Source organism: Diadema antillarum, unplaced genomic scaffold, assembly GCF_040938485.1.
Source record: "Diadema antillarum isolate AM-2024a unplaced genomic scaffold, OU_Dant_1.0 seq00000300_RagTag, whole genome shotgun sequence".
In the NCBI taxonomy this organism is placed as follows: domain Eukaryota; kingdom Metazoa; phylum Echinodermata; class Echinoidea; order Diadematoida; family Diadematidae; genus Diadema; species Diadema antillarum.
This window is the reverse complement of record NW_027271323.1, coordinates 1,730,584-1,755,121: the sequence shown is the minus strand read 5'-3', so window position 1 is coordinate 1,755,121 and position 24,538 is coordinate 1,730,584. Positions and strand designations below refer to the sequence as shown.

The following is a 24,538-nucleotide window of genomic DNA, read 5'->3' as shown; positions in this document are numbered from 1 at the left end:
CCACGAGCCGTGTCAGGATGGCCGAGTAGGTGGGATTCGTTTTGTTGCAGTTTGAAACGATCGCTTTTATCATAGTACTACATGTCTCTAACTTCTACCAGTCTGTGCGCCAACTTGAAATGTGTTATATCAGAGGCAGCTCACCAACACAGGCGGCACGCAAAAACAAGTGCACCACCCGCAACGTCACCACTTAGATTGTGTCATTCTAAAGTGTCACTTGTTACCAACTCCGTCACGTGGTACACCTTTCTCAACCATGTGGTGGCACATGTGGTGGCACATGTTGGTGGCCACGGGGTAAGTGCCAGGTGGAACTATACCAACTTCACTCACTTCCTCTAGAAACTAAAATTAGGATCATGGGCACGGGATATACTTCTCCTGTGTCCTCAGGCGACGACTGGAGCTTTGGAATCATGGGCACGGGTGATATGAAGTTGGCTGGTTGTATTCTGGAAGTTGTGCCACCATCTTTTAACGTACACACAAAGAGTCAATTCAATTTAATTCAATTCAATTTTATTTCCATTTCCATTGAATAAACAGAAAAAAACATATACAATACATTTACAGAACAAATTTATAACAATTTCAAAGAAAACGTACAAGTGGTCACGAGTAACAACAGAACTTCGTTTCTAAGGTATATACCTAATACAAAGATTAGAAGGGAAATGGAGGGTCCCACTTAAAAAGCAAAGCTTGTAGGGTGGAGTCAGTGCATGCAGTCAGATATTTGAGAGCACAGTTTACTGGGTACTTGCGACGGATATACAATGGCTTACAGATGCAAACTTACATGTAGGTGATGTGTTAAATACACCTGGAGGTATGCGGGCTAATTGCTGTCAACATAGTCAGAACAGCGGCCAATATGCTTTCTTCCCGCTGAATACGCAGGATGAGAGTACAATCTTGCACGATCCTACAGTGACTCTGGAATCCTCCGGATGATCAACTAACCTTCAGTCATGTCGTGGTAAACCACGTAAAAATACATTATTTACCTTTAACAATGCTTTGTTTTGTGTTCATCGTTACCAACAACCGGCATGCGCCATCGGCCTAAACAGTGATGATATTAAAATAATCTCAACTTGTCAACAACCAACAAGTAGCCACATATTATTCATGGAGTGTTTACACTCGTAAAAATACATTCAAACAACTATTTAAACAGGTAGGGCGCCCCTTTCCCTGCTTAACATACAATCGATTCCAACAAGTTGAAATCGATAGCAAAAGTAAAATCAGTTTCACCGAATTTTGTTACAATACATTTTACACACAAATGCACAGGTAGATAAACAATCGCGCACTAAGATACTTTACATACAAACACAAATCGAGGCACATTCTTGCCAAAGTGAGGGACAATAATATCAATTAAATTTGTTGTTCAGAGTGCACGTAAGAAACTATGAAATTCATATTTGACAACTTCATGTATATCATGATATATTTGTCACAATAACATTATTCTACTGCAAAATGACTGACAACTTGTCCTTTATTGACATAAATACCTACCGATTATTTCTTTTTGTGTTTAGGGTAATAGCCATGATCAAAATCGCGGGCAAACTATATGCTTAGCTATGAGATTCGAACCCAAGCTCGATAGTTTAGGAGATGATATTTGTATGATCCCCGCCTTACAATTAGGAGGTACATGCATTTGAATCCTACCCCAGTATTGCATATATAATATGTTCATTATAATTCTTACAATGGCCACCACGCAAAAAAAAGGGAATAAGTAGTGTATTTTTGCGTTAATGAAAGGCATTTTGTCAATCAGTGTGGCAAGAACAAAAATGACGCAAGAATTATCAATTTGGAAAAAAAAAAAAACGATTCGATGCCTGAAAATGTCTTTGTCTCAGAAAGCATTGAAGCCCTTGGTACATCAGAGAAGAATAAACTTGAACTTAATGAAAATATATTTGCCGCAAACTTATACACTACTATGCCGTTATGTACCTATTCGGACTCGATGAAGCAATTTTACAAACAATTTATAATGTTATGAGAATCTTATCACACAGCTCTAAAGTTACAATAAGACACACAAATAAATGCTCTCTATCATATTGGAAAAAAGCTTCAAAGCTTCAATTCTTCAAAGCATAAAGCTATATACATTTACTTTAAACTAAGCGAATTGACGAAATGCAAACACAATGCACTACAAAACGAGAACAAATTGCAATACACACTTGTAGCTATAAAGATCTTGTTAATTTGAACAGATAACACAATGCAGTAGTCTTTTGAATACACATGCTTGCTGCGATGTACAATGATACAGAGACGAGCAGAATAATAGATATACTTCTGGCATAACTTGTTGTCAAGGCATAAGGATATCATTTCCAAATATGGTCAAAGTGACTACAATATCAATAATTTTAAGAATACAGTTACAATCACTGGACGGGAAAAATGCAGTCACCATAACTCTTACATGGCAACCGGCCAATCAAATAAATGCTTCATTCAAACATGAACACACTTTTTGTGACAAAAGTCTCCTAACATTTGGACAGAAATTACTGCTCGGCAGTGAAAACAAAGTGGCGGAAAAAACGTGATATCTAAGAATGCTGACAAATGCATAATATTCTATCTTTCATTGACCCCTCCCCGCAATGGCTAAATTCGGAAATTGTCACTGGTATCACAAGTATACCACAAGCCTTCTATTAACTAGATTTCCTCTGTTTCATTCATTTTCAAGCGTAGGTACATCAACTAATCCACCTAGATTTATGCACTACCGGTACTTCACCCCCTAAACCGACAATCCAACAAAAACAAGGACAAACATTGAAGCAAAACAAAACAAAACAACAAACACAACAAAACAACAAAATAAACCAACACAGAACTACACGGATTGAAAACACATACTCTGTTTAACTAGAATCACATCAACTTAACCCTAAAAGGGCCGGGGGGGCGGAATCCGCCCCCCCCCCCCCCCTCGACGTTTCGCGCTATAATTCTGTAACGCTAGAAGGCCTCGTCGCGAGGCTTCTTGACTTTGTTTGTTCAAGTCTCGCGCAACTTTTGAGACCAAATTTGCGACGTCCACGCATACTCTTGCGAAGCCACGCCCATTTTCGTAACGGAATGTCGCCCCAGAACGGGCACAATTTTGTGATTTTGTGTACATTTCCTATGGAAAACAGTGCTATGTAATGAAAGTCATAAAAACCTGATTATTTTTACAATTAATCACTTTCATTGATTAGTTTTGTGCTAATTATGGTAGAAAAGTGGTCAGTGACAATTTCCAATGAAAAAACAAAGAAAAAAACAAAAGTTGAAAACAAAGAAATACATAAGAAATTTTAACAATAAAATACATAAGAATTGAAATGAGTTTTGGAAGTTTTGTGATGTACAATCGTTGAATATGCTGAAACAGATTTACAGATCAAAAATTAGATTCTCAATGCTTTTAATTAGGCTAAAATATGATCTTGAGCTTAATTTGCATAATTAATTAATCAAAATTAGAAATTGATTGTTTCAAAATATCTTATGACACAATCTTGTAGATTATGACGCGGGTCTCACGCATGCAAAATTTCATCGCGATCACACCATCGATGGCCTAGATCTCAGGGAGGGCGGAATCCATCCCCCCCGGTCTGAGCATAGGCAAAAAAGCCCGGCCCCTTTAGGGTTAATGCACATTGATACCACACGTTGCTCAGTGATTTATCAGTGCAGACATAATCTAATCATAAGGAATACAGAGCGTATTTGGTTGCGCGAAGTTATCGGTGATGTCATGATTTTTGTTTAAGGAACTATTACTAAAAACGTGTGGCACATCGGAGGAAAGTCTCCCCCAGCTATGATCAAGCTCAATCAATTATTATATTGTTTCACCCTCCAGACTCTTTCCTATTTTGATTTGCAAGTGTGTCTATCAAAGCTTTTGTTATTATTGCTTGGGCTGTTAATCACCTCGAAATATTTCGTAACGTGTCCAACCGATAACATAATTCAATTTTCAATTCAATTCAGTTTAAAGTTTATTTCATTTTTCGACAATTGTGCTCAACCCGTTCCATACAGGAACCTGGTGGCCTGTGTATTAAGTCTACGGGGAATCAGGAATTCAGTATGGAAGGGGTTAAGAACACTTATAATATTTATCCCTGTCATTAAAGGTAGTGTAAGTATAACTAGTGGTAGTAGCAGTAGTAGTAGTATAGTAGCAGTATAATTAATATTATAATCATCATACTTATTGCAATTGTAATCATTATCATAATATTTCTTATTAGGATGAATCATCATATTACTTTTATGAACAGGGGTCTTGCTTGAAAACGTCTAAAGATTTATTACCACATGACAATTGTACATCATTCACTGGTCTATTAAGACCGAAACAAAGTTGCGGTTCAAACAATTCAATGGCGTTCAATTGGGCAATGGAGATAACTTGGACACAAGATCATTTTGTTGATGATTTTAATTATCAGAAAGACAAATATGTCGATAACCACATTTTAATCGCTTAAATGAAAAATCCCAAGCATCTTCCTTTGCATTGAGTTGACAGCATCTCAAAGATGAAAAAAATAGCATATCAAAAAAAAAATGATAATGTCTGCGAGGATGTAAAACCAGTGATTGAGCAAAGTTGAGATGGGATTGGGTCTTCATCTGTCGTTCCATCACTAGGCATCACATTCAAAAGGTTTGATTGGTGTCAAGGTGTACGGCCGGGCGCCTTCGGGCATGTCGTGGATAGGAAAATCATCTTCATTGTCCTTTTCATGCTCTTTATTCATTTCATTGAAGCTACTCAGACTCATCATAATGTGGCCTTCCTCACTTAGGCTCCCTTCACTAATTTCAGATGGCTCTGGGCTTGGTGATACAGTCGGTGATCTCAAGAAGTAGGGTTTATTCAGGCTGCAGCAAAGAGGTATAATCAAAGAGGGAGAGGAAGGGTGATCACATGTCAAAAAATAACATTCGATGTTTTCGTCTTTGATAATAGCGAGCTTCAGATCCGCGACGCGAACGCTAAGACGAATTTGCCTCCAGGGTTGAACAATGGAAACATTCTGTCTCGCGCATGACAGAACATCATTTTTAGCCTAATAAGCGTCGTCTTAAGCGTTCGCGTCGGAGATCTAAAGCTCGCTCATCTCTAACGCTGTGGAGACTGCATGACAACATGACAAAATGTCAGATAAAAATGAGTATCTGAATATAAGAACGACCCAAGTCCATGGAAGACCATTTCGAGTAAACTTAAAAAAACTTCATATCTTTTTTATTTGTCCAATAATATTCTATCTAACTGTGATGGGAAGGCAACATTGTATATACAAATTAAAACATATATTATTATGGCAATTAACATTTACATTAGTTTTGGAGAGGCCATTTTGTGTGATGGACTTGGGTCGTTCTTTGAATCATACGGACTTGGGTCGTTCTTTGATTCATTTACAGGATATTCTGCTATAGAGATGAGAGAAGGACGAGAGAGGGCGCTATAATATGAATGTAAGAATGACCCAAGTCCTTCATTTTTACATTCATATAAGATTTAACTCATTTATTTCAGGCACTTCCGGGGGTAATTAGGATTTGTCATACACAAGATGAGTCCATGCATAAGCTACAATTTCCCATGTCAAACTGAATTTGGCCAAAAATTGGACTTGGGTCGTTCTTATTTATTGAGGTCTTCAAATGATAGTTCCAGTGAGCATGCATACGGGGTTCCCTAAGAGTTCAAGAGACGCTGCTTCCATCTCTCTGACTCAGACATGCAGACGGTGATGGGGCATGGAGATGAATGAGTACAACATGAACTTCCTGCTTTACAAAACTACCTTTTAAATTTATTAAGCGGGTGATTCTGAACTAGACCACGGAGACACTACTTTATTGCAAATAATGACAACGTTTGATATAATCGTTGAATGAAAAATTGAAATAAATGGAAATGTCACTTATAAGAATATACATGTACTTCTTATAATTCTTTAATTCTAAAGAGATTAATCCAAGGTTCTTCGTCAACGAGAAACATTTTGCTCTTTCAAAACTGACAGATGCATTGGAAGCATAATGCAGGAATATTGGTGTCATGGTGACAAGATTTCACAAACAGAAGAAAAAGCGACATCAGCTGTGTCGGGATGATAGAGCATTATACACGATCATCGGTAATAGGAGCGAGTTACAAACTATCGGTAGGCGTGACGACTACTAAATAAAAAATATGTGACCGTGCATTGCAAAACGAACAAAAGTCGCACGCAATGATTTTGTGTGAAGACTGAAAATAGGTGAAATGGGTGAACCTAGCCAATCTTAACTTTTTCATGTTTTCTGAAACAGCAAGTCTTCCTCTACATTTTGCTAAAATTTGAGAACAGGAAAGTGTGTTTTTTAGCAGTTTATCTCGAACGCTTTTTTGTAGAATAGTGTGATTAGGTGTGTCTTTAGAGTCCCCCTTTCATTTCTTAAAAAACCCTGTGCACACTCTTCGCTTTCAACTCTAATAACATTAGGAAGGATGTTGTTACTGCTTTGAAAGTTGACATTTATCATGGACAGAATTTTTTAATAAAGCATGTTCAATTTCAGCTTAATTTGATAATCCCTTCATTGTTGTTACTCCGGTGGTTAACATCCTTTTTTTTGTCCCTTTCATCGCACAGCTAGGACGGTAAAAATTAAGCCCTCGAATAGATCCTGTACTTCAGAGCCTCTTTTCTCAGTTCACACACTTCCTGAGTGTGTTCCTTCTTTCCAGTATTTAGATAGGTTAGGAGAGTACATTTAATTTGATTTATACATCATTTTAAAGCTTAAAGTCTGTTCTTTCAGAATCTGCTCTAAACTAAAAATCCATTTCTGGCGACTTTTTGTTGGTTTTTTTTAATGCAGGGTCCCATACTATATCAAAAGACAAACGACCAACCTGTTCGTCTTCTTTAAGACCACTCCAACACCAATGATGACTGTGATGAGGACAACCGCAGCCACACAGGTGCCGACAATGATTGTCGTATACAACTTTCCCTCTGGAACTGGAGGGACTGTAGAGTCATCCGGATCTAATCAAGAATGCACAGAAATAGGTATGCTAGTATTTATATTAGGATTCAAAAAAGAAAGTTTTCTTTGTTGTATGTTGCCATTGTTTTTCAGTATTTCGCTGGGAAACCCAGGTTTATGGACGGAGCATTGAAATTACTTAGTACAAATCTGAGATGGAAATTGAAAGATTCACGCAAAGTTGAGAAAACAATTCGAGCGTGTCTGCTATTAGAACATCAGTTGTCGATTTTATATGACTGAATTAAATCAACGTAGAATGATTGCTGAACATTTACTAGGTCATCCAATTACATTAATATTAAGATTCACTTTATTGGAGTTTTACAACATCGAACTAGCTATTTACTGGTAATTGAGAAGAGAGAGAGAAGACGAGAATAATATATGTTCGATGGTTTGTAATCAGTTCCATATATGTAGGTCTGAGCACATGAAAAGCCCTTATCAATCGTTATCTAAACAAATAGTTTGAATGGAAGGAGTAAAAGATAAGTTTATTTATTTTTCTGTGATATGTGAATTAATTCTCAGATCGGACAAAGGAGACTTTAAAATCAATTAAAACTTTAAAAAACCCTTAAAATTCTGCGACTCCGGATAAAACAATATTGGTTCAAAAATGTAGGAATGAGCGGGAATATTGTTGAGCACTACTATTCATTTTGCTACTCACACACGCAGTCCTGATGATTGGTTGAGGCGTTGCCAATGGTAACCATCCCAGTGGGACAAGGCATGCACGTCTCCTCCAGATGATGATGAAGTTTCTGGTACGTGTCGGGAGGGCAGGGAAGGCACATCGAGGTCTGGACATCTAAGTAACTTCCACTGCCACACACAACTGTCAAATAAAAACAATAGTATACGTGTGGAGTTAGAATATACAACTGTTGGACTTGTGTGAGCAATACGTGGTGGCTGTAGAGTAGAATCACATCTAGAAATGCAGAAAGGTTAAAAAAGCTGATACAAAATGGTACTTGTTACTGCAGCCAATGAGGCAATACATGCTGGTAAATACATTTTTAGCCAATATAAATAGGCCGATATAAAATTTGTTTCTGACACAACTTCAGAGCATAATTCTATTTCATTCATTTCATTTCATTTCATTTATTTCATTTTATTCCTAAAGAATAAAAATATGATCATATGTAAGATTATAGATGCACATAATTACACAAAATCATCAGTGATTTTATGCCAAAACCAAAATAAAGATTGCTGGAGGTCATTCCTTTATCTAAAATCATGAATTCCGACAGGGTAAGGAATGTTCTGACTACCATTATCTAACTGTGAGAGGTGAGGGACTAGTGAGGGGTTGTGCACATCTGTCATTTAGCTGGTATAACAGTCCTTCTCAATCTCACCTGGGCACCCTCTCGGGCTCACACATATCTTCCTATAAAGATGCTTAATTTGTTTCCTTTGTTAGTTGTTCGTACGTGCGTTAATTATTTATTTCCAATCAAATGTCGACCTGGACAACTTCTCCTTCAGTATCACTCTGATCTGCAGTTGCAAAGAGATATGGTAGTGATTTGGGATATTGAACATTTCTTGGATTCGTTAACCAAAATGTAGCTGTACTATTTCTTTATCCAGGATAGGACTAATTTGCTAATGCTAAGATTGCGCATCAGTATGATTTAACATACATTTTTATTCTCTGTGGTATATGGCTGCAAAGCCTAAGGCATCATTGTTGATTATTAGACTTTGGATGCTCCAAATGGAAGTTCAAGAACCAAATTACCGATGCAATCTGTGATGTTTGCAGAGCCGTTGCCCTTGGTAACCAGGTCATCCGGACACGGGATGCACTCTTCCTCTTGGTGTCCACTCTGGTCCAAGTATGAATTGACTGGGCATGGCAGGCAGCGTGGGTTGGAGGCATTGGACACGTCCACGTAGAATCCTGCCTCACAGATGACTGGTAGAGTATAAAATATGAAAACAATTTAACAATATTACACTGTGTCATACTGGCAAGCTAGATTGCGAACATCGACGACAACATTATGATATGACTTTTGCCATAACTACTATGTGCTAAATCAAAATACCACGATCCCTTTTATCTGCCTTCATTGTAAAGTTGGCATGTTAGGTAGTTGATTCTCATGTCCTCTAATTGCTAAGACAATGAGGTGCTCCTTAATAACAAAAATTCAGTGAGTAAAACAGACAAACAAACAAATAAACAGGAAAATAAAAACAGGAGAAGAAACGAAAGGAGTTTTGGCAAGATTGATTGGCAAAGTATTACACAAAAGAAGAGATCTCCATGCACAAAAGGCAGATTTGTACACCTACCAACACAGTCGCTGATATTGGAGGAGGCCTCGGTCAGAGTCACGTAGCCAGCTGGACATGGGATACAGCTCTGCTGTCCACTTCGGTCCTGGTAGGCGTTCAGTGGACATTCAACGCAGACTGGTTCTGGGTTGTCAATGTCAACCCACACGTCTTGGTAGTAACCCTTGGGACAGGGAACTGTATTGCAATGATCGCAGCGAAGATAACAGATCGAAACTAGAATTATCACTGAAGGTGATTAATACCCCCGCCCCTAGTGTTGCTTTATAGTATGTGATGTCATGAGGGCAATGAAATTACCCTCACAAAAAAGTCCTGTGGTACTCCCTGTGGTACTTGTCGGTACCACACAATGTACCACACACTTGTAATGTTACCACAGGAACTGTGTGGTACTGTACCACAGGCTTGTAGGGTACTCCCTGTAGTACTTGTCAGTACCACACAATGTACCACATAAATAAATGTTACCACAGGAACTGTGTGGTACTGTTTTACAGGTTCATGTGGTACTCCCTGTGGTACCGGTTGGTACCACACAATGTACCACACAAATATATGCTAACACAGGAACTGTGTGGTACTGTGTCACAGGCTCGTGTGGTACTCTGGGATTACCACAGGGCAGTATCACAGGACATTACCACAGGAAAGTACCACAGGACAGTACCACAAGACAGTATACACACAAATTGTCCTGTGGTATTTTGGGACGTATACCACACGACAGTACCACAGCACAGTACCACATGAATTGTCCTGTGGTATTTTGGGACGTACCACAGGAGAGTACAACAGGAGAGTACCACAGGATAGTACCACAGGACAGTACCACACGACTTGTTCTGTGGTATTTTAGGACGTACCACAGGGCAGTTCCACAGGACAGTACCACAGGAAAGTATCACAGGATAGTACCACAGGACAGTACCACAGGAATTGTCCTGTGGTATTTTGGGACGTACCACAGGACAGTACCACAGGAAAGTACCACAGGACAGTACCTCACGACTTGTCCTGTGGTATTTTGGGACGTACCACAGGACAGTACCACAGGGCAGTACCACAGGACAGTACCACAGGACAGTACCACAGGAAAGTACCACAGGATAGTACCACAGGACAGTACCACACGACTTGTCCTGTGGTATTTTGGGACGTACCACGTGCAGGACAGTACCACAGGAATTGTCCTGTGGTATTTTGGGACGTACCACAGGACAGTACCACAGGACAGTACCACAGGATATTACCACAGGACAGTACCTCACGACTTGTCCTGTGGTATTTTGGGACATACCACAGGACAGTACCACAGGGCAGTATCACAGGACAATACCACAGGGCAGTACCACAGGACAGTACCACAGGAAAGTACCACAGGATAGTACCACAGGACAGTACCACACGACTTGTCCTGTGGTATTTTGGGACGTACCACAGGGCAGTACCACAGGATAGTACCACAGGACAGTACCACACGACTTGTCCTGTGGTATTTTGGGACATACCACAGGACAGTACCACAGGAATTGTCCTGTGGTATTTTGGGACGTACCACAGGACAGTACCACAGGGCAGTACCACAGGACAGTACCACAGGATAGTACCACAGGACAGTACCACACGACTTGTCCTGTGGTATTTTGGGACGTACCACAGGACAGTACCACAGGACAGTACCACATGACTTGTCCTGTGGTATTTTGGGACGTACCACAGGACAGTACCACACGGATTGTCCTGTGGAATTTTATGACGTACCACAGGACAGTACGACAGGAATTCCTGTGGTAATTTTCGATGTATACCACAGGAGAGTACCACAGGAACTGTCCAAAATCCCACAGGAAAATCATAATATGATGCTATTCCACACAGAAGTACCACACAGCAAATTGAATTCGTAAGTACCACAGAAAAATGCTACAGGATATTCTTTTTTTTTTCCTTAACATTTTATACCAGAGGACTATATATCACATCAGGAGAATATGAAACAGCAGTACCACACAGGAGTACCCAACAGGAAAATTGTAAGGCAGAATCAACTGAAATTTATAACAAAAATACAAACAAAAAAGCACATATTAATATTCCTCAATTAATTGATAGATGAGTTATGCTGTAAATTATAGCAATTGATTTGCCATTACTTATCCTGTCCTATACTCCTACAGTATTACCTATTTAGTGAAAGTGCTGATGTAAAGCATGAGAAATTTCATAAGGACTTCTGTGGTACTATTGTGGTACTCCTGTGGTACAAATTTTTACATAGCTCATGAATATTCATAAAAAGCATTCTAGATTTTAGAAAATACATATATGTGACACTGCACCTCAAAACAAACAAAAAGTCGCCAGATGTGAATTTTTAGTTAAGACCATATTCTGAAAGAGCAGACTTTCAGCTTTAAAATGATGTATAACTCAAATCAAATGGACTCTCCTAACCTATCTAAATATTGGAAAGAAAGCACAGACTCAGGAAAAGTGTGAACTGAGAAAAGAGGCTCTGAAGCGCAGTGTCTATTCAAGCGCTTAATCTTTACCAAACCGTGCTGGCTGTGCGATGAATGGGACAAAAAAAAAAAACAGGAAGTAAACCACCAGAGTAATAACAATGAAGGGATTATCAGATTAGACTGAAATTAAGCATGCCTTATTAAAACATTGTGTCCATAATCAATGCCAACTTTCAAAGCAGTAGCACCATCCTTTGAAATGTTATTACAGTTGAAATTGAAGAGTGTGGACAAGGTTTTTTCAGAAATGAAAAAGGGATTCTTAAGACACATCTAATCACACTATTCTACCAAAAATGTTCGAGATAAACAGCTAAAAAAACACACTTTCCTGTCCGTTTTTTGATACCAAATTTTAGCATAATGTAAAAGAAGTCCCGGTCTTTCAGAAAATATGAAAAAGTCAAGTTCGGCTAGGTTGACCCATTTCACTTATTTTCAGTCCTCACGCAAAATCAGTGTGTGCGACTTTATGTTCGCTTTGAGGTGCACGGTCACATATGACTTAAAAAGTCAAAGTATTAATGATGGAGCTTACTTTGAACTTTATGAAAGATTGTCTAATTATGTTATGTTATTCCCAATATCATAGATATTGTTATGAAAGTGTAATTTCATATCTTGATAATAAAGCATAATCGAGTTAGTAACCATGCCTTAATGCTTTACGGATAGACGGCCATATATATATGTACTGATACGGTCGATGGCTACCTAGGAATAGAATATGACTATATAGATCTATTATAGGACTAGATTGGCACTTGGCCATTAGACTCTCGTTTGAGGTTATATCATTGTTGGGAGTAGGACAGGTTATTAAGTAGGGCCATGTTTGTCCTGAAATCCATCACTCACCTATCAGGAATATTCCTTGATATGTGGCTAAAATTCTCCCGAATTTTTTTTTTTCGATCTATCCTGTGTGGTACTCTCCTGTGGTACCATGGAAATGCTGTGTGGTACTGCCCTGTGGTAAAATGCTGTGTGGTAATGATCGACCTGTGGTACTGTCCTGTGGTATTGTCCCAAAATACCACAGGGCAGTTCCTGTGGTACTGTTCTGTGGTACTAGTCCTGTGGTACTGCCCTGTGGTACGTCCCAAAATACCACAGGAATTCCTGTGGTACAGCCCTGTGGTACGTCCCAAAATACCACAGGAATTCCTGTGGTACTGTCCTGTGGTATGTCCCAAAATACCACAGGACAATTCCTGTGGTACTGTCCTGTGGTACTATCCTGTGGTACTTTCCTGTGGTACTGTCCTGTGGTACTGTCCTGTGGTACTGTCCTGTGGTAATTACCACAGGAGTACCACAGGACTTTTTCGTAAGGGTAATACCAAGTTTGTGCACTTGTCGAATTGGAAACAGAATAATTTTAGTTTACTGTACAATTACAGAGTTGACACTGAGTTCCACAGGGTGTGGGTAAAAAGAGTGGTTACCATGGCAATGCATTGTCTGATACAAACACAAGGGACATTTTGCATAACTACACTTAAAGACCATCATACACACCAAATTTGACCTTCATAGCTTGAATGGTTTATTTTGATACAAAAATGAGTGGTTACCATGGCAACACATTTTCCTTAAACTAACACATAGGTGTCTTGCAAAACTACACTTCTAGATCATGATACATACTAAATTTGACTTTGATTGCTTGAATGATGGAAAAGTTATTCTATCTGCAAGGTTTTGGTAAAATTGTGGTTACCATGGCAAAGGTTTATGTGACAAACACAAAAAGTATGTGTTCCACAACTATACCTCAGGGTCATAATGCATCCCAAATTTGGTTTCAATTGCTTGAAAACTGGAAGAAGTTCACTCCACAGGATTTTAAAAAGAATGCGGTTACCATGGCAACGCATTGTCCGATACAAATACAAAGGACATTTTGCAAAACTACACTCAAAGAGCATCATACACACCAAATTTCACCTTCATAGATTAAATGGTTCAATTTGATACAAAAATGAGTGGTTACCATGGCAACACATTTTTCTTATACTAACACATTGGTGTCTTGCATAACTACACCTCCCGATCATCATGCTGTACATACCAAATTTGACCTTAATTGCTTGAATGATGTGGAAGTTATTCAATCCACAAGGTTTTGGTAAAATTATGGTTACCATGGCAACGCTTTGTCTGACAAACACAAAAATTATGTGTTCCACATCTATGCCTCAAGGCCATAATGCCTACCAAATTTGATTTCAATTGCTTCAAAACTGTGAAGGTTGTCCACTCCACAAAAAAAACATGCGATTACCATGGCAACGCTATGTCAAGTACAAACACAAAGAGTGTCTTGCATAACTACACCTATAGATCATCATAGATACCAATTTTGAAATTGATTGCTTAAATACTATGGAAGTTATTCAATCCAAAAGGTTTTTGTAAAATTATGGTTACCATGGCAATGCATTGTCGGACAAACGCAAAACAAACATGTCTTGCACATCTATACCTCAATATCATCATTTACCCAAAGTTTCATTTAAATTTCTTCAAAACTGTAGAAGGAGTTCGCGACGCAAGATTTTGCAACAGACCGACCGACCGCCCGACCGACCGACCGACCGACCGGCCGATCAACATCGCGGTGATTCCTATATACCCCCTTCACACTACGTGTGGCGGGGGTATAATCAAGACTATGCACACAGTGTATGTATGTTCAATATGGCGGGACCCACAATCTACAAGTTTCGCATTTTATTGGGTACCGCCATGCCCATCCCCCAAATTATTTATCACTCATATAATGATTAGAATGTACCCCACTTTACTTTGATCATTTATGTTGACATACCTTTCATTTTATTTGCATTGTTCATATGTGGTATTGATTATATCGTGATGGACAAAAACATGACGTATAGTTGAACTTGAACATAAAATTTAATCCAACTTGCATTATACATGATACTTGTTATTGAAAGAAGTCATATAGTTACGGCCCATTTATTACTCCTGGGGCCCGTTGCATAAAACTTACCACTGAATTTTAATGGTAACTACCGTCAAAATTTGGCATCACAACCAATCAGCATCAAGGATTATAAAATTTACCGCTAAGTTGAAGACTTACCGCTAGAAAGGAGCGGTAAGTCCTGCGGTAAGGGTTTTATGCAACAGGGCCCAGGTATTGTTATGAATCATAATCCATGTCCCTCATTCTGCACTATGCCACACGCTTGATATTCTAAGGCCCGGGTTCCAAGGAAACTTGCTCTCTCGAGGGCATATTGGTTCAATATGCTATCAATTATAGCTTGCATTTCAAATTCTCTCTCTCTCTCTCTCTCTCTCTCTCTTTTCATTGGTTGCCTTGATTTAGATTATACAAAATAGTCATTCAATATCCCCTCCATCACAGGGAAACCTACGAGCCTTGATAAAACTTTCTTCCCTAAATCTACTCATCTTTATCAAAATGAGGGTGTAGAATCGCCCATTACCGTAAAAGAGTCAAGTTTCCCTGCACTCAGTCCGTCCATGTCAGAGAGGAATTAATCCGGAAAAAAAATATTCTTCCGCCACACGAATGAAACGCAGATTGCATAGTTTGCTGTAGTTATGAGACTCACCGATGCACTCTGTAATATTGACGGCGCCAAGACTGGCTGTAATGAGACCATGGGGGCATTCCTTACACTCCGCTTGCCCCTCCTGATCTTGGTAAGTATTACGCGGGCAGGAAACGCAGGTGGACAAATTTCCCACCACAGCATAGTAAGTGCCAGCAGGACAGATAACTGTGCAAAAGATAAAAAAATAAAACATAGTCTTTGTCTCTTCTGTCATGTTTCATTTCAATATTTTCTTGTTGTCCATGTCTGCCTTTGATATTACTGTTTGTTTTATAATTATATTATACATTAAAATCAATGATGATGCTACCTCATGTTCCGGTACGACTTATAGAAGTAAGCATTATCCATCAACGATTATTCCAAGTGTTACCCTCGTAACCATCATGACTGCCATCATATTCGAGCAGGTGGAAATAACAATGAATTAGCAAGTTTGAAGACAATTAGTTTTATTACCTGAAACAATCATAATAATATAATAATAACAGTAATAATGATGATAATATTGTTGATAATACTAACCATTATGAAAATATTATTAGTAACATTTTCAGCATGTTCAGTGGTATTAGCAGTTGTAGTCGTAACAACTATGATAATAACGATAGCTGTAACAACAATAGAAATAGTAGAGATAACAATAATGATAATATCGACTAATACTTCTACTGAGATGATATTGATAATCTTGAAAATAAGTAAATAACGGTATTTTACCGTATATGATTCATGATAAGATATTTGTTCGCTCACTGCACTGTGTTTTCTGCTCATAAAACTAGCTTCCTCGACATAGACTGGATAAAATATCTTACCCAAACCAATGACGTACAAATTTGACAGAATTGAAAACAAGGGTCCGTGCTAAGGTTTTCGTTCACAATACGACAGTGCTCTCACTATGCTGGTCATAAAACAGGTAGATTTGTTCTTTGTTTAGCTTTTGCAAAGTTGGACGCAGAAATAACACTTGGACTTAAAACTCCTTGAGCGCACTTTAGAGGATGCAAACCCCCGCTGTCATACCACAGTTTCCCCTGGCCGTGTACCCCTGCCCTGCAGGACAGATGATGGTGACTGTCGAGACCACACCCCCGGCATCAGGATCTATTGTCTCGCCGTTCATCTCCAGAGATAAGGAGCCGTTTGACATGAGTGTGTTCAGGGTTTCACTCATTTCATCCACGGATGGCTGGTCACTCTCTGTAGCCGTGATGAAATGGAGAGATTGAAGGTCATTAAAAGGAATATTGAAATTCCTTTCACACAAAGATTAATGATATAAGGTCGTATTCTCTTTAACTTTAAACTTACAAACCAAAAAGCCAATCTCACTAATTGGGACTTAACATTAACAGAGTTAATGAATAATATAAAACCACATGACAGAATGTGGCTTTCCTGTCAATGGTATAATCATGATTTCAACACTAGTTCAAGAGGTTAAAATATAGTACAACTCCATTCCTTCAGAACCTTTTGTGCTTTTCTAACAGCTCACCAATTTTGAATGCTTGACAAAAGTACATTTTTAGGAGCAATACGTCGTTAGCAAATCATCTTCACATGCAATTATTTCTATACATGTCTAGTTTATTACTGCAATTCTCAAATACAAGCCAAGAATGGGGTAAAGTGACATTATTGAAAAGATAAAAACAGCTTTACCTACCTTCAGTATCGGTGTAATTGAACAATGCCTCCACTGCTAATGTGACGGGCTCGCCACCAGTTGCTCTTCGCCGACGAGAAACGCAGTTCTGAACCTGGATTTCATTTTTTAAAGAAAAAAAAAAAGAGGTAATATTTTGCCGAACATGTTCTTGTTGGCATTGGAGGTGTAGAGAAGCTCTCCAGCTTTCAGGTGAATGACTATATGTGTTTATGTGGCCTATGTGTCGTGTCCTCAGAAGCACTTATTGAAACTGCACTGAAATTGAACAAACTTGGAACAAACAACAGACAAACAGTTGAATTCCTTATGAGACATAAAGTGATATTTTCCAGACTAACTTCATTGGAAGCTGTTGTTGCAATGCCAGTTTGATGGCAAACAGAATTGTGCTTACCTTTATTTTTTTTTTCAAAATTAGAATCTAGAATACTCTTTGTGACCGTCTCCCATTTTCCCTTTGTTTGAGATGATTGCAGTATATCCAATTCTTCTTATCAACCAAAACAAAAATATAGCAGCACCTCAATCAATACTTACTTCTATTTTCGAAATGGAGCAATCGTTCTTGCTAGAGCAACCAAAGTTGCCTATGCTGTTGTCGAAGGCACTGGTGAGCTGCTCCTTTAGCGTGTTCTCATCCTGTTCCGAGGAGCACTGGGCACTGGGGTAGGGCAAAGTGATGTTGGCCGTCACCTCGTTGGGTTTACTGACCTCTGCAGCAGGTGGAAGACAAAGGGAACCCATTAACCCTTTTGTGTCAGTGACTCTCGACACCAATCGGCAATGAAAGCAATCCCAGAACTATGGTCTCAACTTATTCACTGTTCCTGTACATGGTAAACGTCTATTAGGTGGGAGTAATTGACAGCTATCAGTTGTTGTAGAATACCATTCCCATCTTACACTCACTATCTGACGTGAGCTGTCATTCCAACCCCCTATCTCAAGACAAGGCTGGGGCCAGTTTTTCCATTTTTCAAAATGAAATAATGCCAGGACCTTAATTCGGCTAAATGGTTTGAGTCTTAAATTAGCTGTGTAAGCCTATGGTGAAGGTACATTTCCCTAAGTCACCAAGAAATGTGTAGTTCATGTAGTTAGGATGATGGCTTAGCTTGCTTAGGAAGAATCGTTCAGTAGACTGGCTTTGTCACCAACATTGTTATGCTTTCACCCTCCTATCTGAAGGTGCATGGTTACGTGGAATCCGTGAACGACTATTTTCTGAATCAGACGTGACCTCACTTTGAAGTCCTTACCAACGGACGAAGGATGAAGTTACCTTCTTGCAGAAGGGCATTTTACATGTTTATAAGCACCCGCCATTTATGAATAGCAAGTGCTGTGCTTGAGTCAGAAGTAGGATACGGCGCAAACAGCAGTCAGTCTTGACAGCATTTAACGACCTACCCTGGCAGCTTGGCAGATCGGCTTTGATATCGAGCTGATGGCTCCACACATAGTTGGTGGATGGGCTGCAGACGTAGAAGGGGTCTGCATCTCCGACAAAGTCCAGGCCATTGGGGCAGCTGGCGGTGCAATTGTGCGCCTCTCCGTCCGTCTGGCACTCCAAGGTTCCATTTTCTGGGGCCTTGATGGTGAGGCAGGCTGCAGGAAGAGATGGAAGGTATAAGTGCATGGTGACTAACTTTCAACTGGTCCGGGATTTCCTTTTATTAAGAAACACACTATTATGATAGATAGTGGATCGCCAAGGACACCACTGATACCCTGAGAGCGAGAGAGAAGATTTAGTATGTCGCAGTGAGAGGACAAGAAGATGCCTTGGTGAAGTCATGATGCTAGATAGTGATGCTTTGCTTCCTCACGCAGCGTTTACAGACCTCAGAAGAAGGGTATAATAAGAAGATAGGGGAATAGTCCAATATTATAGTATGCCTGCAGTGGTATGTTTCTAACCAGTTTAATCATAGAAAGAGAAAGTAAGCGATATTCGATCTCATCCCTCCGCCTGTGCATGCAGGATGAAAATGAACACAAGTAATAAATTGGGGCAAGAATACTGGCTGCGTACATCACTGGTAACATTTAGGTGTTTCATACGTGTAAAATGGGTTGCATTACCTGGACATTCCTGGATGTTGCAAGCTTCCTCCTCAAGGTCATGGCCTTCGCAGGGCATTCCATGTTCATTTGGGGGTGGGTTGGTGCACTCCCGAGTCCGATTTCTAGTCCCTCCACCGCAGGACTCAGAGCAGGGACTCCACTCGGTCCACTCACTCCAGTTTCCATGGACTGAAAATATCAGATACATAAAACTGTCACTTCTCAGCTTGAAAAATAAGAAGTGTACACAATACGTATATGCAATTATTCAAAGAAATGTGTAAGATACGTTAAGAAACCCAGATTCCATTCATTGTTGTCAAGATGACGCATGTTTGTATGCAATAAATAGGAGCAAAAGCAAGAGTAATAGTAAGCGAAACATCTACATGTAGTTATTACTCATTCAACTCTTAAACATTTTGTTTACCTAACCTATTCCTACATAGGCTACTACTTACATCTATCATTCAATAGTACATTACTAGTCTACATACTTCGCGACTCATCGCCACCTAAAGAACATAACGTGATGCATCGCTGTTGCGTTAACAAAGGGCACAGTTCTTCCTCTATTAAAAGGAATTCACATGTTGTAAATAAGATGCGGCTAATGTCGTCATGCATTATGAAGTGATATACACTGTATGTCATAGTACCTATAATTTTCCTTGTTTACAATCACAAGACACTTTGTAAGCATTTCGAACAATCTGCAACTCGCGTCTAACTTACTAATGGCGACTTCACAATATGGTCCCTTGAATACGTTTGAGCATTCACACGAGGTGGTCCTATTCAGCGTGGTGCAGATCCCTCCGTTCTGGCAGGTGGTATTGGTGCAAAGGTCGACCTCTTCATCACAGTTCTTTCCCGTCAGATACTCTGGACATAGGCACATGTAGGAGTTTAGTTGGTCCACACAGGTACCTCCATTCTGACAAGGTGGTGATGGCGTGGCTAGCAAACATTCATCGGTATCTAGAAGAAAAAATACAGGCCCGTCAGGTCAAACATCTGCACATGCCATGTAGATGACACTTTTAGTATAGACAGTTTCGAAAAGTTTACAATCAATAAGGAGTAATTGGGCATATCATCATCAAGGGCGTGTTCTTATCTATATAAAAGGTAAATATGCCACACAATTCAAACTGACAGCAGCCGATATAAGGAGGAACAAATCCCATTAATTCTCCACCATTTTCGACCGGTCAATCGATTTTAAACACGCTTTGGACATTGATGGACTCACCAAATGCTGCCTACCGGTCTCCTTTTCTGTGTATCAAAAGGAACAGGCTTGGGGCTGATTATAAGCCAGTGATTCAAGTCTTTTTATATCCTTACAGTAAACCAGTGAACAATTCGGTGTATTAAGTATTTACACATGGAGTATTAAAGTAAAAATCTCACCATCGCACTGTGAAGGAAACTTTGCCGCAAGAGTAAAGGCGTCGTTCCCGGTAAAGTCTGTCCATGTGACGACGTTTCCTGAAGCACTTGAATTACACTTGGTCTGAAGCACTGGAGTCAAATCGTCCCCCACAAAACCACTCCAGAGGTTGAGGGCGTTAACATGCAATTTGCCTGGTTTTAGGATTAGAACAATATTACAATTATTATGCGTCACAAAAATACATGATTGTAAATATGTCAGAAAAGGCAAAGTAATCAAATCATATACCGCGGTTTCAGTTGATAGCCTACATCATCTGCTATACGATAAGGTTGGTAGTTCAAACATTATTGCCGGCTTAGTATTCTTTTATCTAAGCTAACTCTGATAAGAAGTTAGAAGTAAAAGCAAAATTTATCAATTCATCTACAGAGCTTGGACAAGGCAAGTACAAAAATGTGTCTCGCCCATTCGAGTAGAAGAAATTAATGTGTTTTTTGTTCTAACTCCCTGAAGTTCATTGACCCTGCCAATGACCTTTGACCTTGTGTCGGCCTTCAATTTGCCAAGGAACATTTACCAGCCAAGTTTGGTCACAAACGGACCTGGGGATCCAAAGTTATGAGCCACAATTGGAACGCGCCATACAAACTTAACATTGGACCCTAAAGTTCATTGACCCCTGCCTGTGACCTTTGACCTTGAGATGATAGTCATGTTTGGTAAAATGCTTAACTTTGTATAACCTATCTTTCCTCCAAGCTTGATTGAAATTTAAGTCCTCAGTAGAGAGTTATTCAAGTTTTTGTAGCGTTACGGACGGACAGACGCCGCAGGCGATCCCTTAGTCTCTCTCCCCTCACCTCCAGTGGGCTCGACAAAAAGAAGATACACGCACAAGAGTATATTTTCCCCCAAAGGATAATTCGAGGACTCTCCGTATAGCACGGGCGGGTGCAGCACACGGTGTGTTCCTTCTTACCCAGTTATGTTACTAGATGGGGACAGAACACGACAACAAAGCAGGCCCAAGGCGATTTCTACCAGTCATACAAATCCTTTTCAGCTTACCACTATCATAAGTTGTGTCATTTTGGCTGGGTCATAGATATTTACAACCTGTGGGTTATAAGCCTTATCACGGAAAACTTTAATACACAATAGTGATAAACGGTCATAAAGTGGGGGATTTACACAATCATAATATTTGCATTTAGGCGATTTAGGTTTGTTTTTATTTTCCTTAAAGCTGGTTGATGATACATGCAGATTGTAATATCATCACGGTCCTTTAAAACACAACATAATGATAACTACACTAATCGTTCAGGAGACTAGGGTTTTCGTACCCCTATAAGAACTGCCTATAACTGAGGGTCACGAATCGACCCAAGTTATTCCTCAAACTCACCACTGTTGAGAAGACTTGATCCGATCGTAACATCAATGTTTTCTCCCATACTACTCTCATTGGCTGCACTATGATTGGTCAACAGCTCAGAGCCATCAACGCGCCATTCCCATTGACCGTGTATGTCAAACCATAGGAAGACATGATGCCAACGGTTGTCACATAGACTTGACTGGTTGCTAACGTATGCCTCCCTAAAAGAAAAACCAAAAGGAATCCAATCATTTGTGATGGCTGATTAAGTATTACATGTACGGAACAAACGAAGCTCACATAGAACACGCAGACTTGTTTAATTCATGTTTGTGTTTTCTACTCATCCTCGTGCTTGTAGTCCAGGTGTGGAAAACTCCTGTACGTGCTTTCCATGCAGTTAGCAACGTATAAATGTCTCTGTTTTACATTTCCCCACTTCAATCAAGCCCTATGATTTTGTCCACACTTCACTGTTTTCAACGTCAACAGCAGCTGCTAGGACTTTTCAAATATCTGACGGCATCGCATGTTAACCATTAATCAACAAAACCAATTAAATATTCAAATATTCAATTTGCTTTCATTTGTACAGGAGAGTCCTGTGTTAAACTGGCTACTGCTGGGGTTGCGGTTAGATTTAGGATTATGGTTAGGGTGGGGTTAGGATTATAATTAGCATTGGAGATTTCCCTTATTGAACAAAAAAGGGACTGTGATGTAATATCATTCTTCACTCAAAGAATGGAGCGCCAGATTATAAAGGAACGCTGCAGTGTATCATCAATGAACACTGCCAAAAAGACATTCATGTGTGACTTGCTAGAAGTCGTGGGATGAACGTATTTTTGATAAAAGAAATATCAACTTTGGAAAACAACCTAGCATTTGGGTAGTCATGTCAAATCTATTTTAAGACTGGGCATTTAATGATTCATTTCATAAAGTAAGCACGATGATGTCGAGAAGTAGACAGAGTTAGATTGAACTTGCTTGTTTCTTTGTTTGTGTCCTATTTCGATTGTTTTTTGTTTTTTTTTGTTTTTTGAGGGGGAACTACCTTATAAAGTTACTTACGTATTTAAGGCAGGTGAGAGCTACACATTGACACATAATCATCGTGAAGTAAGATTAGGAATGTACACGATGACGAGTACATTATGTGCTTTTAAGTTTTGAATTACAGTACCTGCCAATCATCAAAGTGAGGCCGCACGGATTATACAGAGCTACGGTAAAGTTTCCAGCACTGAGACGAAGCAGTCGCAGGTTCTCTGATGGTGCAGGGACATCTACCATCATCCACACAGAAAGGGTCAAGTTTTGATGGTCAATTTCCGTCTTGACAGAGTGATTGACCACCTGAATTCTCTGGTCCAGAGTCAAGTCGAAGTTCCCGAGGATTTCTATTCAAATCATATTATGATTATAATCGTATCAAACAACATACAAAAAAAAGATGAAATAAAGTTCATTACCTTTGTAAATGACACGTGTGCTAACCAAATACAACCATTTCTGAGTCGGGAAGTTAGTAAAACGATAATCATGGATATTTTTGTGTGTGAAAATCGGCACTCAAACACACAAAGGAATAATTAACATCAGTCAATCATAGTTAATACTTTACCATTTATAATGTTTTGTTTTCACACAGCATTGACCATAACAGCCTCATCTTGTTACAGAAAATGTAGTGATGTATGATTTACCTGTTTCACACCGCTCGCCGGTAAACCCCCTCGGGCATGAACACACGAATTGAATCAGTCCATCCGTACAGGAGCCGTTGTTCATGCATGGGTGGGACTCACAAGAACTGATCTTCTCTTCACATGTAACACCACTGGAAGAAAACAATTAAGGCAATGTATGTTACGTGATAAGATTACCGATGAGCTATTCTGACTTGCAGCTTGTTGCATGCCTGGAGGAATACGAGGAACACTTTATATTTACACACATGCCCATAATATTCATGTACTTGTACATAGATGTATAAACATATTTATAGCCACCTTCCGAACATGTTTATGTCAAACTTTGTTCTTTCATATCTTACCCACCACGCAACAGACTATTATTCGATAAACCTGAAGTTATCATAACACACAAATGTATAAAAAACATGGGTCTGATTATGGCACTCATTGTCTGGTGATGTCATCTGAGACGCAGACCTTAATTTTTAAAATCATTAATTATATACCATGAGTATGATAAGATTTCTTGGTATGTATTTCTGTCTAGTCATTGAGCCGGGATACATCTCTCTCTCTCTCTCTCTCTCTCTCTCTCTCTCTCTGTATAGTATTATGTTTCATTTTTCTGCTATAGACAAAGCTGTATTTTAATTTTGAGAATGCATATAGGAACAACAGACAAAAAATAAAAACAAAAACACACAAAAAGATACTTCAGGAAGTATTA

At 39.3% G+C, this 24,538-nt stretch overlaps 1 protein-coding gene across 1 annotated transcript in view; it reads right to left on the bottom strand.

Moving 5' to 3' along the window:
- Nucleotides 1-4,668: 4,668 nt before the first annotated feature.
- Nucleotides 4,669-24,538, bottom strand: part of LOC139730280 (uncharacterized) — a 42,116-nt gene continuing 22,246 nt past the window's right edge. Inside the window, exons 19-34 of the mRNA XM_071641159.1 lie at nucleotides 23,821-23,954; nucleotides 23,298-23,514; nucleotides 22,136-22,329; nucleotides 20,742-20,915; nucleotides 20,061-20,306; nucleotides 19,344-19,514; nucleotides 18,669-18,866; nucleotides 17,796-17,971; nucleotides 17,256-17,349; nucleotides 16,610-16,786; nucleotides 15,528-15,745; nucleotides 9,436-9,601; nucleotides 8,876-9,052; nucleotides 7,790-7,957; nucleotides 6,977-7,112; nucleotides 4,669-4,944 (exon numbers count right to left, since the gene is read on the bottom strand). Of these exons, the coding sequence (XP_071497260.1) occupies nucleotides 4,707-4,944; nucleotides 6,977-7,112; nucleotides 7,790-7,957; nucleotides 8,876-9,052; nucleotides 9,436-9,601; nucleotides 15,528-15,745; nucleotides 16,610-16,786; nucleotides 17,256-17,349; nucleotides 17,796-17,971; nucleotides 18,669-18,866; nucleotides 19,344-19,514; nucleotides 20,061-20,306; nucleotides 20,742-20,915; nucleotides 22,136-22,329; nucleotides 23,298-23,514; nucleotides 23,821-23,954 (2,884 nt within the window). The 3' untranslated portion in view covers nucleotides 4,669-4,706. The remainder of the gene's footprint in view (nucleotides 4,945-6,976; nucleotides 7,113-7,789; nucleotides 7,958-8,875; nucleotides 9,053-9,435; nucleotides 9,602-15,527; nucleotides 15,746-16,609; nucleotides 16,787-17,255; nucleotides 17,350-17,795; nucleotides 17,972-18,668; nucleotides 18,867-19,343; nucleotides 19,515-20,060; nucleotides 20,307-20,741; nucleotides 20,916-22,135; nucleotides 22,330-23,297; nucleotides 23,515-23,820; nucleotides 23,955-24,538) is intronic.